Below are 15653 nucleotides of genomic sequence, written 5' to 3' on the forward strand. Positions count from 1 at the left end.
CTTACACAGATTTCTATTCGGCGGCTTTACTTTTGCGGTACTAAAAGAATGTGTACTTGATGGATCTTCATTGTTCAAACTTTCACGCAGCCGCATCATACGGCGGGAGCGGGAATTGATCAATTCGGTGACTAATAACGATGTTTCAGTACATATACATACACACCTCTTATCTTTTCAACTTGAATGGAAGACATCTCGTTCATAAGCTCTTTTGGGGGTCTATTCTCCGAGCTGGTTTAATTGCTCGGCTTCTATTTTCTGCAAATAGAATCATTGATGACATGTTCCAAGTCAAAGCAGGGTGAAGGCCGAGTTGAGTGTGTGGCTGTGTGCGTGTGCGTGTCATCGATGCATTTCTGCCTAGAAACGCTAAAGAGACGCTAATGCAAGTTGGACATGATGTACTCTTCTCTTCTTTTATTACTTTGCTTGGCAAATGAGTACCGTGTCATATGTTCATGTTCAAGAAAACATGTCACGTCACTTACCTCGGCAATTGATAAGAGTTTTTTCCCCCTTTCTATACCGCATTCGTACCTTCTAGACTGTCAATAGAAATCTGTTTGTTCTATTCTTAGATAAATGATCAAGGTCTCCTCCCCTTCCTCTTTTGCCAAGACAAATTAGTCTAGCGTCTTTCATCATGAGATAATCGTCCGGGCCGTAACTTCTTTTTCGAAGGGCACTGCTTTTTGTCACCGGGCATAATCCGAGCGCGGAGTGCGGACGCATGAAACGAATGACAGGTACGAAAAAGGAAGGTGCAAGAACTGCATCATCGTTGCATTCCTTTATCTAAACAAACCCCTTTTATTTTTTTAATCTGCCAAGCAAAATAAGCAACCTTAAATTATCATCAACTTAACAATTCCGTACTCACTTTACAGCTTGCCAAGGTGGAAGATCATCAACTGAGCTCATAGCATTCGCGGGCATTCTTCAACTTGATCGCTCGCGGTCCCCCTTTTAACACATCTAATATGCCGCGGTTGGTACAGCGTAACATTTGTTTACACCATCTCTTCATACCGAGTAAAAAACCGGAAGACCATTGCATATGTACATTCGTAAATATGATTCGATTTCAATGCTACCTCGCATTCTACCACCAACCCCACGCCTATACAAATAGATTGCCACAACCAACAATAGAATCAAAAAGTGCGCCACTTGAACCAATAGACTTACTTCTTCTTCCTTATCACCTTCTCCATCACGACCAATAATGACTTCTTCAATATCTTATAATGCAGACGAAATCACAAATGATTCAAACGGGAGACGAACGTCAAAAGAACTTAGTGCTTCACCTTCTTCTCCTACATTAACCACTGTTGATGAAGAAGCAAACCAAACAAAAGTAGAAAGGATACGAGGATGGCGTGATATTCAAGCAGCAATCAAGCTAACATGGCAAAGACAAAAGAAGCATTTATTTACCACTTGGATACATGTGCCACTTGGTGTTGTTTTGATTTTGGTGATTTGTTGGGGTTTACGTTTGGCCATTCAACAAGCTCCATTTCGATTTCCTGCTCCTGTTATTGCAATGATTGCTTTCTTTGCTTTGCTACTTTTACTTGAATTGCTTTCGATCAAATTTCCAGGTTCTAATAATGAAGCAAAACAACTTGAAGCAGGTCAATCATCCAACGGCACAAAACCCAAAAAACGTAAACGTTTCGTTGACCCTTTCATGCTCTTACTTGCACCGCCATGTGAATTCTTACTGCGTAATATGTCAGTCATGTTCACGCCAAGCTTCATCTTAATTCCCGCAAGAGAAGTGATTCCGGGAAAAGAAATTGGTTTATTGGCAGCTTGGTTCATCGTTTCACAAATTTTGGCTTTCGTCATTCCCGTCCTGATGAACAGAGGTATTCAATATTCCTACGATCTCGTCAAAGGAGAAAAGAAGGCCGACAACAAAGCTTCTCCCTCACCAAATGGACCTGATGGCGACAATCAATTACGACGTGGATCTTCCGCCACTCCATTTCGTGATTTAAGACGCGGAAGTTCTGCCACACTATTAGGTGTCGATTACGAAAAAGGGATGAGCTTCTCTGGCGGTCAAAAGTTGGGCGCCATTGCCACTGGCTTGTCCGGCGTGACAGCTCATATGATCGCTCCTGTTACACATGTTGACATGTTCCTTGAAGATGATGATGTTCGTCGTCATTTGGAATCGACAGCAATGGAGCAAGCCCGTCAACAAGGTGTTCAAGAAGTCATCTGTTCGCCAAACAGCGAACATGCTCCAGGTCGTCATCGTCATTTGCATTACGATTCTTATGAGCCCAAATCCGATGTTTCAAATTTTCAACATCACATCCATCATTCTCGTTCACGCAGTCAAAGGAGAAGCAATAGTCGTAATAGCGGCATTCGTTCTCGTTCCGTTTCGCCTACCCGAAGAAATACAGAATCGGGCAAAAGTGGAGAAGACGAAAGAGGAGTTTTATCCTTCGATGCTGCCGTGAAAAAAATGCGTGGTAGACCTTCAACCAGTCCAGGCAACGATAAGTCAAAGATTGATGATATCCAAGTTACGCCAAGGTTGGGACGAGATTCTTTCGAGATTAATGAGAAAGCGTCCAAGGATCTTGACATGCCTTCAAGACCACAGCCAGCAGCCCAATTGACATCGTACAAATTCCCAGCTTCAGCACAAGAAGACATGCAAAAGTCATCATCACCAGACGCGAAAAAAGCCGGACTTGATCTTCTTACCGTGCCATCCATTTCTGTAAACCAGAATGATGAAAATGGAGGACTACAAACACTTGTTCCTTCAAGACGCGGATCAACCAATGATGAAAATGGAGGACTACAAACACTTGTTCCTTCAAGACGCGAATCAACCAATGATGAACAAGAAAATGTTCGTAAGATTGGATTTAAATCACTACCACATCCAATGCAAAGTGGAAGTAATGCCAACCGAAACGCAACCGCTGAAGGCCAAGAAGAGGAAGAAGAAGATGCGATCGAACGTTTAGCATCCTGGTTTGGCGATTTGATTACACCAACGATCTACTTTATCGTTTTCATTGTTGGTATTCCGTTGTTCTTTCTCAAAGATTTTGCTTTGCCGCTCTTTTTGGGTATCAACCTTTTGACCTTCATTGCAGCAATCGCAATCGTACCACCACCAATCAGAAGATTTTTACATCCAATCCTCAGTACAAGTTTGGCAACCGTTTTGATCATTTGGGCATTCGCAGCCATGAAGGGAATTGGCTTGATGTCTTGCTTGAACAGATTCTACAGCGTTGATGCAAAATACTCTGTCTTATGGGATCCAAAAGGATATTCTGGTCCAGTACCCGGTGCAGGTGATATCTTGTTCAGTACATTGGATGCAGGTATCGTTGCTTTGGCCGTTCCGATGTACCGTTATCGTAAGGAACTTTGGCAGAATCTGACGAGAATGTTGATCGTCTTATTCCCATGCGCTGCTCTTTCATTATTCTTTTGGAATTATATCGCTCGATTGATGGGAATGGATCCCATTCGTTCTTTGGCTTTCTCTGCTCGATTTATGTCAACTCCATTGGCAATTGAACTTGCAGGAAATGTTGGAGCAGATGAATCGATTACCGTTATTCTTGTCGTCATCACAGGTGTAATTGCTGCAATTTTGAAAGAACAATTCTTTTACAAATTGATGCGCGTTAGTCGAGATGATTACTTGACCGTTGGATTAACAATGGGATCAACATCAGGTGCAATCGGAGCAAGTTCACTTATCAGTACACCACGTACCATGGCAATCGCTTCTTTGTCGTTTGTTATGTTTGGTGCAATCTTACTCGTGTGTACTGCCATTCCTCCTATTGTGGATATCGTTCGACAATTGGCAGGCGCATAATTGTATGAATGTATGCCGCATAAGGTTGACCACCTTTTGATTGTTCATTTGTCATACCATACTTATATTCATAATCATCGTATAGATATTCAAAATCTAATCATCATTCACAGAATAAAATGAGTGAGAAAGCGATTATGTAGGTAGTTGAAGTGTCCTTGTGATGGCAGGAGTAAAATCGAAATTGCGTCGTTGCTACTCCGTGCCAAGAGTGAAGTATTCATTTTGTGGGGCGTATTTGAGGATGACTAAGCAGAACGATATTTCGGAAATGCATCTTAGCGCGGCACCGGAAACGCAGTGCTAATTGATTTTGAAAATTAGAAAAAAAAAGTTTCTTCTCAATAAGAAATCCTTATCTTTATACCACTCAATCGATCAAACATGTCACGACAAACGAGAACATTGACAATTGCTATCTTGATAGCAGATACTCCGCCAGAGCCTGTTGTGGCTTTGCGAGGGGATTACAATCGAATTTATCCTGAATGGTTACAAAAAGCACTCAAATCAATTCCACGACATGATTGGCAAGATGGCTATGAACTCAATCTATTGAAATATGACGTCGTCAAAGAACAAAAATATCCAACAGACGCAATGCTTGCAGATGGTTTGATTGATGCAATCATGGTGACCGGAAGCGCATCTTCAGCTTATTTGGACATTCCTTGGGCAAACAAATTGGCAGAATTTATCAAACACGTTCATGACTCTCATCCCTTGGTTCGTATTTGTGGAATATGCTACGGACATCAGATTGTTGCAAGAGCCTTAGGTGGAGAAGTGAAACTCAATGAAACAGGTTGGGAATTGGGTGTATACGAATGCGAGCTCACAGAAGAAGGAAGGGAAATCTTATGCTATCCAGAAGAGGAGAATTACATGAGAATTCAAGAAGTACACAGAGACATCGTTACAGAACTACCGCCCGATTGTATCAACCTTGCATCAACGCAAATCTGCCAGAATCAAGGTTTTGTCAAGAAATTCATCACGCCCGCACCACCTTTGCCTTCTGTTGCCGGAACTTCTGCTTATATGGCATTTGACGTATCGGACTTCCAGACTGACTCTTCTGGACCATCGCCAGTACGATCAGCCCATGTTCTTACTTTACAAGGACATCCTGAATTCGATGAAGAAATCGTAAAGGCACTTATCGAATCACGTTCAGAGATGGGTATCGTTTCAGGTACACTCAAAGAAGAAGGTTTGAAGAGGTACAACAAACCACATGACGGCATTCACTTGGGCGCAGTATTTCTCATCATGCTGGGATTGGAACCAAGAAGGACTGAAGTAGATGTGGTTGGATAGATGAAAGTCCACTGTACAATAGGAGAAGCTTAATAGAATATAGATGATAACCAATATTCAGCCGCTGCTACGCCCGTATAGGGGCTGATCTGAAGTCCATTCGGCACTCCTCATTCTATGGCGTACAATGGTTGTCTCCTACACCATTAATGATCTTTGACGGTGCTCAAGGTTCAATCGCATCTTCTCCTGAGTGGTCAATTAGAAAGATGAATTCTCGTAAATGTATACCTCCTTACATTACGACGCCTTTGCCGCAGGGATGATCTTGATAGTCGGCTTCCAAATTTGGAGATTTGCTTTCCTAGTACAATAATAAGCGTCAGTCTTCAACGTCGTGATGACTTGCTGTGGATCCAAAAATAGATACTCTTCTTTACTTTACAGGAGTAGGAAGAAGAAAGGCGAGGATACATAAAGCCGGCAGATGTGTGACGAAAAAGCATAAAAAGAGGTAGTTCCCTTACCTCAACCAGCTTACTACCCAACAACCAACATTTTTCATCATTTGAGCAAGCCCTTATTTTCATAATGCTCTCATTGAAACTTACTCGTGCCACTATGGCCATCTTTGTAGTGGCAATACTCGTTTCACCTGTTGTACAAGCCGGGATCTCCGTTGATAAAACTGAAAAAGTTCCAAATAAGTTACAAAAAGGTCAAGGTGCAATCACGATTGATGGAGATGCATCGCAAGTTGCAATTTCTGCTAGTCACCAAACACCCGAAACAAGTGCAGTCTGTCATGGAACAATCAATCAGAATTCTCAAATGTACGAAGGTCCTTGTATATTGGATACACAAAATCAACAACAAACTTTTCATGCTCAGTGCGTAAAAGGTTCAGGCGCTGCTTCAATTGTATTTCACAAAGAGGGCCAAAAAGGCAATACCGTTGATGTTTTCTCTGTTAATGGCATGCAAGCAGGATTTGGTGGTAAGAGCCATTTAAAGCAAGGCAGCATCAGCACGAAGAAACATGGTGTTAAGGTCGTCTTGAACTGTGACAAGAGCGACCCCAGCAGCAACAACAAAAATCAAAAATCTGGCTCATTTTCATTCTTTGGCGGCGGCAACAGCGACGGCAAAGGTGACCCTCAGAACAGTCAAAAGTCTGGATCTTTCCCCTTCTTTGGCGGCAGCAGCACCAACAACAACAACAACAACGATGATGACTCAAAGTCTCAATCTATGTCAAACTTCATGCCACACTTTTGATTTTGGGTTGCATTTCTACGCGGAAATGGACTTGTTCGGCTTGGATAAGACAATGTACAAAAGCCCTTTGACTTTTAAATGATCATCATCTTTTGATTGACGCCAGCCGATAATTTGAAGACTGACATAGTTGTTAAGTCTTTCTCTGGCGTACTTTATTATTCTTTATGTGTATCGATGACCGATGAAAGTGTGTGGGTTTAAAGTAATTAATGAAAAAAAAAAACTCCTTGTTGAATTATAGTCCCAATAGGGACAATATTGGAGCTCATGCAATAAGCCCCCATCTCTTGTGGTGACGGTCGAACCGAACCCCAAGATTCACTTCACGAGCAACGCCTTTACAGGAGATTATATGAAGTCGAAATCGATTCTCCTTCAAACATGGTCAAAAGCATGTTCTCTGCATGCAAGGTATGAACAAGATTTATCACGGTTATGAGGTCCCTTTCAAATCATATTGGCTTTACTCCTTCACCCTCGAGTGTAGTGCAAAAAGAGGAGAGTGCGCTGCAAGGAGGATTCTTGAAGATGCGGAAATGAAAATTCAAAAAGTGATGCAGCTTCTCAAAAAGCATAAATAGCTGCGTTTTTCCCAATCGAACTCATCTTCCAATCAACAAACCTCCATTCCTGTATCCAAACCATTCAAAATGCTCTCTTTCAACCTCAAATTGGCCGTTTTGGCCCTTATTGCCATATGCACAATCTTATCTGCCGTTCAAGCTGATATCACCGCAGACCCCAAACAAAAAATTCCCAAGAAGCTTGGTCCAGATGAGGGTGCTATTTTGATCGTGGGTAATGTGCAAGATATTGCGATTTCTGCAAGCAATGTTGGTGCAAACAATGGAACAGCTGGTTCAAAACAAGCAAACCCATCAAGTGCAGTCTGTCACGGAGTAATTGATGATAAAGCTGGAACATACCAAGGTCCTTGTCTTGTTGAAGTGAAAGATCAAAATCAAGTTTTCCATGCTCAATGCTTGAAAGGTAAAGGTTCTGCTTCAATTAGCTTTTTTAAAGAGGGCTCAGGTGATAAAACTGCCGAAGTCCAAGCCGTGGATGGCATGTATGCTGGCTTCAGCAGCAAAAAACCTTTAAAGCAAGGCACTTCCGATTCTAAGAAGAAAGGTGTCAAAGTGATCCTCAATTGCGATAATGACAAGAGCCTCAATTAACGCACATCTTTGAAATGATTCACTGCTTTCAAGTCCACATTTATTCCTTTGCCTTTCTCACTTCTAAGCTCTTTCTTGTGCCTCTTGAATTGATATTCGTACGTACAATACACTCGATCAAACCGTGTTATGTAGTCATATCGGCCGAATCTATTCAATGCAGTCGTCATCTTGTGAAACACTTCTGCATACAAAGTTTTGATGTACTTTCTCCTGTATTTCTTTAATACCTCCTAAGAGCGCATTGTTAATGTGATTGAGGAGTTAAACACCTTTCCTTACCATTGTCGGCTAAGGAAGGGCGTAAGTGTAATAGCCCTTTTCAAAGGAAATAACCCTCCTTGTGTAATTACAAAGGTACCATTCTTTCGGTCAGAAGTATGAAACTCTACCTCCTTGGCGTCGAGTATTGGCGATGAACATACAAATAAAGCCAAATACCTATCTCGCTCATTTTACAGCCTTTGTCTGCGGTCTTTGAAACTCCTATGTATTATAAGAGGAGCATAAAATGCCAAGAAGAGGAGAATATATACGGTGCGTTATTAAGGCAGCAAACTTAAGACGCTTCCAAGAAAGGCGTAATGATGATATTATAACAGGTTCATAAAAAAGGTATGAACCTTCCGACATAACATCAAAGTGGTCATTCGTTCGGTCAGAGATTAACGCTCCTGCCTCCTTGGCGTCGAATCAATTAATGGTGATGAGGATTGAAATGAGGCCCAATGCCAATTGCGTTTGTCTTATAGCTTTTGTGTGCGGTCTTTGAAACTCCTATGTGTTATTACAGGAGCACAGAATTGCCAAGAAGAGGAGTTATATAATTTGCGTTGTCAAGGTAGGAAAATTAAAGATGCTTCTAAGAAAGGTATAAAAAGGCACAAATTTTAGAATCCGACAAATTTTATTTTAACCAACCAACATCTTTCTTTCTGGGAATCACTTTACATACTAAATTCGATCATCTCAAAATGTTATCGTCTAAACTCAACACCGCCACTTTGGCCATTTTCGCTATATGCATTATTGCACCTATCGCACATGCTGCTATTACAGCTGACCCATCCCTAAAGATCCCAGAAACGCTGTCTAAGGGTCAAGGTGCAATCTTTGTTGTTGGAGACGCAGACAGCATTGCAATTTCTGCTACTCATCAAGCACCTGAAGCGATTGCAACTTGTCATGGAACGATTGATGAAAAAAGTCAAACTTATGAAGCTCCATGCTCTTGCTCTACTGAAAGTCAACAACAAATTTTCCATGCTCAATGCACTAATGTTAAAGGTTCAGCTGCAATCGTTTTCCACAAATCCGGCGATCCGGGCAACACTGTTGACGTTCAAGCTGTTGATGGAATGTATGCATCATTCAGTCAGAATGTGCCATTGAAACAAGGTACTATGAGCTCAACACAAGATGGTACAATGGTTGTCTTGAGCTGTGGCAACGACCAAAGTTCCCAAAGTTCCCCAAGTTCCCCAAGTGACCCAACTTCCCAAAGTTTGCAAGACTCCAACTAAAGCACATCATTGTGTGCAATACTACAAGACCATTATTCTCTTCTCTCTGATACTTAGTTCTCATAATTTTGTTCACGTAATGAATCCATCAGACTACACAATGTATACGTTAAAATGAAGACCAAAGTGGGTTCAGAATAAATGAAAGACAAACGTGTATCTACATTATGATTCACACGCTCTTCTCTGACTTTTTCCATTTCTTAACAAAGCTTTGTAGACTACCCTCATGTACTAAGCTAATCCAAAGGCAAATCGTTCAACTTTGATTTTTGATCGGAATCAACGGGCCGGATCTTAATATAACATGAGCGGCGATGTTCCTAATGCCAGATGATATCGCGGTAGGCCGTAGGTAAAGGAATGCTGAGATTTGGTGTGAAGGACTTTCTACTGCTATAAATGCCATAATCTACTTGATGCAATGTACTTTTCCTTCTCTTCACCCCAAATTACTTTCGTTTATTTATTTTTCCTCATGTTTTCCAACTTTCCAAGATGGGTTATTGTTACTCTCGTATCCTTATTGGTAGTTTTACCATTCGCCAGAACGAAGCTCGTTGGCGATTCTCACCTTCGAACTCATTCGCCTCGCAAACGTGGTTACCACGCAATTTACGCCGTAGGCGATCCATCTGAGATTGCGATTTCTGCCTCAAATTATAAAACGATAAACGGATCAGGAGGTCAAAAAGTTGCATTTTCATCTACCGGTCGTTGTAGTAAGGTGATCGATGCTGAAAGTGGTACTTTTGAAACGCCATGTACCTTTTCTACTCGTTTGCATGATCAAGTTTACCATGCCGAGTGTACAAATGGCAAAGGCTCTGCTTCTTTGTACTTTTCCAAATTGGAAGGATCGGCAAATGACCAAAGCGTTCAAGTACTTACTGCTGGTAATATTTGGGCTGGCTTTTCAAACAAAAAGCGTGTGCCATTGAAACAGGGCACACTGAACAATGATGGCGATCGGGTTGCCGTTATTTTAAATTGCGAAAATGACAAACGTGGACGTTATTGATCCACTTTGCTTTTTTGCCTTTGCTACTTAAAAATATGTTCCTGTATCATGCCATGGGAGAACATGCTTTTTATCAATTTTCTATTTCTTTTGTGAGTAATAAGTGCGGCTTTAGAGCAACAAGGAACGGGCGTCGTTCGTATCATCTTCTCTTCGCTCTCACTTTGACGCTTATACTCCGAAATGAAATCCAACAACAATATCCTAGCGGCAGCGATAAGTTGATTTCTGAATCGAAATGAGTATAAAGCCGGGAGTACATCTTCTCTTTCCAAGTTTAAAAAATTGGGCTAATCTTGTGACTGTCGAACGTACATTCTTGCCTCATTCTTACAGCAGCTGAATCGTAGAGTCTGCTTCATCACAAGTGAACTGAGAACTCTACTCAACTTCCTATCAAACAGTGCGGATCGAGATTCATAGCTCCACTAACGGTGCCGCATCTCTTTCAATACGAATCAATTATGGGCGTTCTGTGATCAAAAAAAATCTATCTGAAATTGAATACGAGGCGGCCGCCTACAAATGGACTTCGCAATACCGAGGAAATGCGGCTCACTGTAATATAACTTGCTGTCCACGTTTCAGCCAATGATTCTTTGACAAGCTTGAAAAGGTATATAAACTCAACTTGAGGAATACAAACGACCTCCTATTTCTCCTCATCCCACCTACCTGTGTGCTACAAAATGTCGCTCAAAAACTTCGTCTTCTGCTTTGTTGCTATTGCATTCTTAGGTGCAAGCTTGGTTCAAAGTTCAATCACCTATGTTGCCAATTGGCAAATCCCTTACCCAGGCTCATTAGATAGTCGTGCAATTTACCTCGTTGGCGATCCAAACTCATACGAAATCTTCCCAACAAATTATGGTAGCGGTCAACAATCTGATGCACAATGTGAAAAGTTGTTAAACAATCAACCAGGTCATTATACCGGCCCATGTGAAACAAGCATTGCCGCTCATGATCAATCATTCAACATTCAATGCACTGCAGACCGTAAAAATGCAGCTTCTGTTGTCTTCTTCAAGGATGGAGGCTCAACCGATCATCAAGCAAGTATCGTTACCGCCGGTAATATCTATGGTGGTTTTACAAACGAAAAGTCTGGTCAACCTTTACGTCAAAGTTCGACAAAAGTAATTATCGGTCAAGGTGATCGTATCAGCGTTGTGCTCAACTGTGGTAGCAGTGATCGCGCAAGCTATGGTACCCGTTAAGATGTGGATGACCTGAACGTAGCAGTCCCTCTAGAAATGAAGGTAACAGTTCTGATCCTCTTAGATATTGGCAGCATTGTGTACTTGACGTCAATAAAGCAATCAATCTTCCACCTTTCCTATACTTGCTTATGGTTTGAGTATCGATATCTTTGGTGCTTAAAATCAGCCGATATGAAGTTGCAAGACTAGTAAAATCTTTGATCGAGAACGATACACACACTGATGATCTTTTGTAGCCTCAGTATACTCCTACGTTTGGTTAACTCTACGTAGAGAGAGTACATCCAACCACGAAGCACTACAGGTGAGGGAGGTATGAACCCCTTTGAACCCTCTTCAAGTTCAAAGGCGTCAAACTTAAAGGAGGTTTGGGATCGATTCTGTTCCGCCTCAGAAGTGCGTTAGGGGGAAAGATAGCATGAATATTTCTTTTTTCGGATCCTCTCTTCCCCTTTCTGCATATGCAAAATTGCCTTTTTCTAACATATCATTATCTGATTACGACGTGATCAAGCCCGAAGATCTGACTCCTACGCCTAACATTCATAAAGGAGCTCAGTTTGTGACTTCTGCAACATTGACGGTAATGTTCAAATGCTACTTTCACCTCAAAAAAGGATTCCCTTATCATTGTCAAAATCGGAATATCTTCCTTGTGAAGAGAGTATCAATTTCAACAAAGCATTGATTCAGGTTTGCGCTTTGATTACTTCACCGTCATACTCCTCACCACTCAACAAGCCTACTAAGGCGAAACTTTGCGCGATGTTTCAGCTTCTTACCCCGACTATCGTATCCATGCTGTTATGCTCTACAGCGTTGGCCTCTGGACCACTTGCGACAGGGGGAGGTATTCACCTCATATCAAATTTCTCTCCGCCGCCATCTGGAGGTGCAGACAAGGTTCATACCATCATAATGCTGGGCGACTTTTCCGACTATAACATCATTCCTGATGCGGATGCAAAACATGTACGTTCTTCAGCAACATGTAGAGAGATAAAAGTAAAACACAAAGCTTTTGCAAGCTCCCCGTGCGCAACGTCCGTTAAGGATCACGATCAACTCTTTACAATCACTTGTAACCATGCGAACGATACACATGCAGATATTCAATTCTTGCAATCGGGTGAAATTACGATCAGTGCAACCGGAAAGGTATACGGTGGCTTCTCAAACGAATCAAAGCATCTTCATCGTATTGGAGGCCCAGATAAGCCGCTCAAAGCTAAAGGTGATGATATTGGCGTTATTATCAATTGCAGAGATAATAAAAGAAGCTCTCCATAGACATTCTCATAAGATCTTCACAATTTTATCAGAGTTGGCTGAACTGAATAACCTGCTTCCGAGTGTTGGAGAAAGTGTTAGTGTATAGCGGGGTTCGCGGTAGCGGAACTACCGCTTCTTAGTAGATCCCGAATTGCGGGATGTTCCCACGTGTATGGAACAATTATGCTGCACAAGTGTGCAATTATGTTTGCTGGCAAAGCAAGTTATGCGACGTTCGGTGTTAGGTAAAAGTGCATGTATTTACATTCTATCTAATACTATTATCATTCCCAAGTATATCTAGCTTACATTGAACATAGGATATCCAACACCGAGATGAAAATACATGTCCACATGATCTTCGATTGCTCGAGGGTCATAGCTGTCATAGCTTTTTTACCGCTTTTTCTGATATTGCCTGATGACGGCCCGAATAACTTTATAGAGCGGACCGAAACGAAAGGTTAGAAAAGGGAGTTCCGTTTTCTTCATTACGGTAATTCAATTTTTGCACATTACTGCGGGACTCCATGCACCTGCTAATTTCGGAGTGACGTCTTTGAGTAATTCTTGGACGGAATCCCACAGAGCTTCTAGATTCAAATGTTTTGCTTAAGAGTTACTGCTATAAAGCAGTCTTAGAGAACAGTATTACTTCTTGTTACATCCCTTCATCTTCTTCCTTACTCTATTTCAACGTTTCTACAATGATTCGTGTTCTTACTTCAATTATCGCGTTCATGTTGATTTGCTCAACTGCACTTGGTTCAAGTACGTTGGTAACAAGAGGAGGTATTCATCTCGTAGCCGGTTTTGTTCCACCAGCAGCAGGAGGAGCAGATATGATCCATACGATCGATTTTCCTGGCCCTGTTACCGATTACAATATTACCGGTGACGCATATGCAAAACATTTACGTTCTTCAGCCACATGTGATAAAGTAACAATCCAAGGAAAAGATTATGCTAAACCTCCTTGTGCAACAACGCTTAAAGAACATCATCAAATCTTTACAATTACTTGTATCAATGCGAAACATGATACATATGCAGATATTCAATTTTTACCAACAGGTGAAGTAACGATCAGTGGAAAAGGTAAAATTTATGGCGGTTTCACAAACGATCAAACCCAATTCCTTCAATTGGTCAGAGGTCCAAATGATCAACTTAAGGCAAAAGGTGAAGACGTTGGCGTGATTGTGAATTGCGAAAACAACCACAGACGTGCTTAACGTGCACCTTTATCATCTGGTTCATGGACTAGCTCATAATGATAATATCATTTAAGATATATTTGAAATGAGACGATTTCTAGGACTTCCTGTGTGAGATTGGCGAGAAGGAGGTATGTTTGCATTCATTGGTACAACATCGAAAGAAGACTAATTTCACACATCGAAACATGACACTGTTCATAAAATTGAATGTCATTTTAATGAACTATTATAAAGGGGGAAAGGGAGGATCGAACTTCAGGACAAGCTGGCAATCTTTACACAATTTATGAATAAAGTCGTTGCATAGATGATACGTGTGCTCAGGGGTGTCTTTATGTCATTTCCTTCCTATACATCAATGAAAACATTCTCTGTACCTATAATGTTTCATTTATAATCCCTTTTCACCTCTTTGTGGAATGTGACAGGGTTGGCATATACATGGTTTGGTATATATAAGCTCAATTGCCTTACATCGTAACCATTTTCTGCCCATCTTTCTCAACACCTCACCCTCTCAATCAAGATGCTCTTCTCAAACTTTAGGTTTGTCGGCTTTGCCATTGTCGCTGTTGCGCTCGCGTTTGCCGCAACGGATGCCAAAAGTACAAGTATGAAAGATGGTATCGAATTGGTACAAAATTGGAAACCAGCACAAACAGATGGAAGTGAAAAAGTTCATATGATCACGTTTGTTGGAGATGGTAAAAAATATCAAATCAAAGGTGAAAAATATGCAAACGGCAAAACGAGCAATGCACATTGTGATGCCACAAGCGTAAAACGAAGATTGGTTTTAAAGAACTCATGTTCAGTTTCGTCAAAAGAACACGATCAAATCTTCACCGTCTCTTGTACTTCAAATAAGAAAAAGAATTTCGCAAGAGTCTTGTTCAAATCTACAGGAGAAATCGAAGTCAATACTCATGGTAAAATTTGGGCTGGTTTCACATCTGATGAAGAAGGTCAAAAACTTCGATCTACTGAATTGTCAATGCAAGCACTCATAGCAAAAGGTGATGATGTTGGCGTTATTTTCAGTTGCATTAGCAATAAGAGAGGCAAATGATCAATTCCCCCCCCCTTTTTTCCCAATTTCTATGCCGAATCATTGTTTCCTATGTTCATCCCCAATATTTTTAATTAAATATTCATTCGTTTCCTATTTCTTCCGAGAGGCTTTTTAGTGAGTGGCTTCACTATAATCTTATCGCGGCAATACCGTAATTGGAGAGTGGCTTGACGTTAATGAAATTCGGAAGAACCTTTAGTGGGGAACAATGAATTAAAGTTGACAGTGTCAGGTACAATACGACAATGTTAAGCGAGTTGGGGTACATAGCAGCATATTCCCAATCTAGCCAATCAAAAGATCGCAATCAAGACCACAACCGTTCTTCTCCATTTTCCCCGCATGCCTTTGGGGTACACTAGTGAGACTGTAAAATGCAAGTCATACTAAGCGAAACAACGAATGGTGCAGTACAATACACAGAAACTGAGCCGCAAACATCAAACCGTAGGCAGAACAACTAAGGGACGGAGATAATACGCGTGCGTAATCTACTATTAGGCACCCCGCGTGGACAGAAGGCACTGCCGATTATTTTGCATATCCAGCTTACAATGCACAAAGGGAGTGCCTTGTAATATATTACCGGCGCTCTAGAACGCAAACCGTCGGCATTAGGGCAGAGCTGATGGAAAATATTCAACCCCCGCTCTGGATTGCAATTGCACACATTATTCTTGTCAGGTCATATGCCGATCCATTAATAAACAAAAAAAAGAACGGTAA

At 41.3% G+C, this 15653-nt stretch overlaps 10 protein-coding genes across 10 annotated transcripts; all 10 read left to right on the forward strand.

Moving 5' to 3' along the window:
* Positions 1-1447: 1447 nt before the first annotated feature.
* On the forward strand, positions 1448-3871 carry FA14DRAFT_114919 (uncharacterized protein; the record flags this gene model as incomplete). Its single annotated transcript, XM_025496079.1, has 2 exons — positions 1448-2154; positions 2932-3871. Coding segments are annotated over 2 exons (1647 nt in total), but the record flags the coding sequence as incomplete, so codon positions are not given.
* Positions 3872-4245: 374 nt separating this feature from the next.
* On the forward strand, positions 4246-5251 carry FA14DRAFT_160894 (class I glutamine amidotransferase-like protein). Its single transcript, XM_025498875.1, has one exon. It carries the CDS (start codon positions 4262-4264, stop codon positions 5195-5197), a length of 936 nt encoding a protein of 311 aa, XP_025356244.1. The 5' UTR covers positions 4246-4261; the 3' UTR covers positions 5198-5251.
* Positions 5252-5728: 477 nt separating this feature from the next.
* Positions 5729-6415, forward strand: FA14DRAFT_179310 (uncharacterized protein; the record flags this gene model as incomplete). Its single annotated transcript, XM_025500914.1, has 1 exon — positions 5729-6415. The coding sequence occupies one exon, from the start codon at positions 5729-5731 to the stop codon at positions 6413-6415; it is 687 nt and encodes a 228-aa protein (XP_025356245.1).
* A 653-nt stretch (positions 6416-7068) lies between these two features.
* On the forward strand, positions 7069-7596 carry FA14DRAFT_155357 (uncharacterized protein; the record flags this gene model as incomplete). The annotated part of the gene is made up of 1 exon (XM_025497749.1): positions 7069-7596. One exon carries the CDS (start codon positions 7069-7071, stop codon positions 7594-7596), a length of 528 nt encoding a protein of 175 aa, XP_025356246.1.
* A 974-nt stretch (positions 7597-8570) lies between these two features.
* Positions 8571-9119, forward strand: FA14DRAFT_179312 (uncharacterized protein; the record flags this gene model as incomplete). The annotated part of the gene is made up of 1 exon (XM_025500915.1): positions 8571-9119. The coding sequence occupies one exon, from the start codon at positions 8571-8573 to the stop codon at positions 9117-9119; it is 549 nt and encodes a 182-aa protein (XP_025356247.1).
* Positions 9120-9597: 478 nt separating this feature from the next.
* On the forward strand, positions 9598-10140 carry FA14DRAFT_155359 (uncharacterized protein; the record flags this gene model as incomplete). Its single annotated transcript, XM_025497750.1, has 1 exon — positions 9598-10140. The coding sequence occupies one exon, from the start codon at positions 9598-9600 to the stop codon at positions 10138-10140; it is 543 nt and encodes a 180-aa protein (XP_025356248.1).
* A 689-nt stretch (positions 10141-10829) lies between these two features.
* On the forward strand, positions 10830-11360 carry FA14DRAFT_184795 (uncharacterized protein; the record flags this gene model as incomplete). The annotated part of the gene is made up of 1 exon (XM_025501407.1): positions 10830-11360. The coding sequence occupies one exon, from the start codon at positions 10830-10832 to the stop codon at positions 11358-11360; it is 531 nt and encodes a 176-aa protein (XP_025356249.1).
* Positions 11361-11877: 517 nt separating this feature from the next.
* FA14DRAFT_189874 (uncharacterized protein) lies at positions 11878-12762 on the forward strand. The gene has a single exon (XM_025501761.1). The coding sequence runs from the start codon at positions 11958-11960 to the stop codon at positions 12651-12653; it is 696 nt and encodes a 231-aa protein (XP_025356250.1). The 5' UTR covers positions 11878-11957; the 3' UTR covers positions 12654-12762.
* Positions 12763-12928: 166 nt separating this feature from the next.
* FA14DRAFT_160895 (uncharacterized protein) lies at positions 12929-13977 on the forward strand. Its single transcript, XM_025498876.1, has one exon. It carries the CDS (start codon positions 13343-13345, stop codon positions 13868-13870), a length of 528 nt encoding a protein of 175 aa, XP_025356251.1. The 5' UTR covers positions 12929-13342; the 3' UTR covers positions 13871-13977.
* A 368-nt stretch (positions 13978-14345) lies between these two features.
* FA14DRAFT_172542 (uncharacterized protein) lies at positions 14346-15127 on the forward strand. Its single transcript, XM_025500411.1, has one exon. The coding sequence runs from the start codon at positions 14382-14384 to the stop codon at positions 14922-14924; it is 543 nt and encodes a 180-aa protein (XP_025356252.1). The 5' UTR covers positions 14346-14381; the 3' UTR covers positions 14925-15127.
* Positions 15128-15653: the final 526 nt, after the last annotated feature.

Source organism: Meira miltonrushii (assembly GCF_003144205.1).
Source record: "Meira miltonrushii strain MCA 3882 unplaced genomic scaffold FA14scaffold_2, whole genome shotgun sequence".
Lineage (NCBI taxonomy): Eukaryota > Fungi > Basidiomycota > Exobasidiomycetes > Exobasidiales > Brachybasidiaceae > Meira > Meira miltonrushii.

Coding starts and splice junctions, on each gene's coding strand:
- FA14DRAFT_160894 (XM_025498875.1), top strand. CDS start 4,262: ATGTCACGACAAACGAGAACATTGACAATTGCTATCTTGATAGCAGAT.
- FA14DRAFT_189874 (XM_025501761.1), top strand. CDS start 11,958: ATGCTACTTTCACCTCAAAAAAGGATTCCCTTATCATTGTCAAAATCG.
- FA14DRAFT_160895 (XM_025498876.1), top strand. CDS start 13,343: ATGATTCGTGTTCTTACTTCAATTATCGCGTTCATGTTGATTTGCTCA.
- FA14DRAFT_172542 (XM_025500411.1), top strand. CDS start 14,382: ATGCTCTTCTCAAACTTTAGGTTTGTCGGCTTTGCCATTGTCGCTGTT.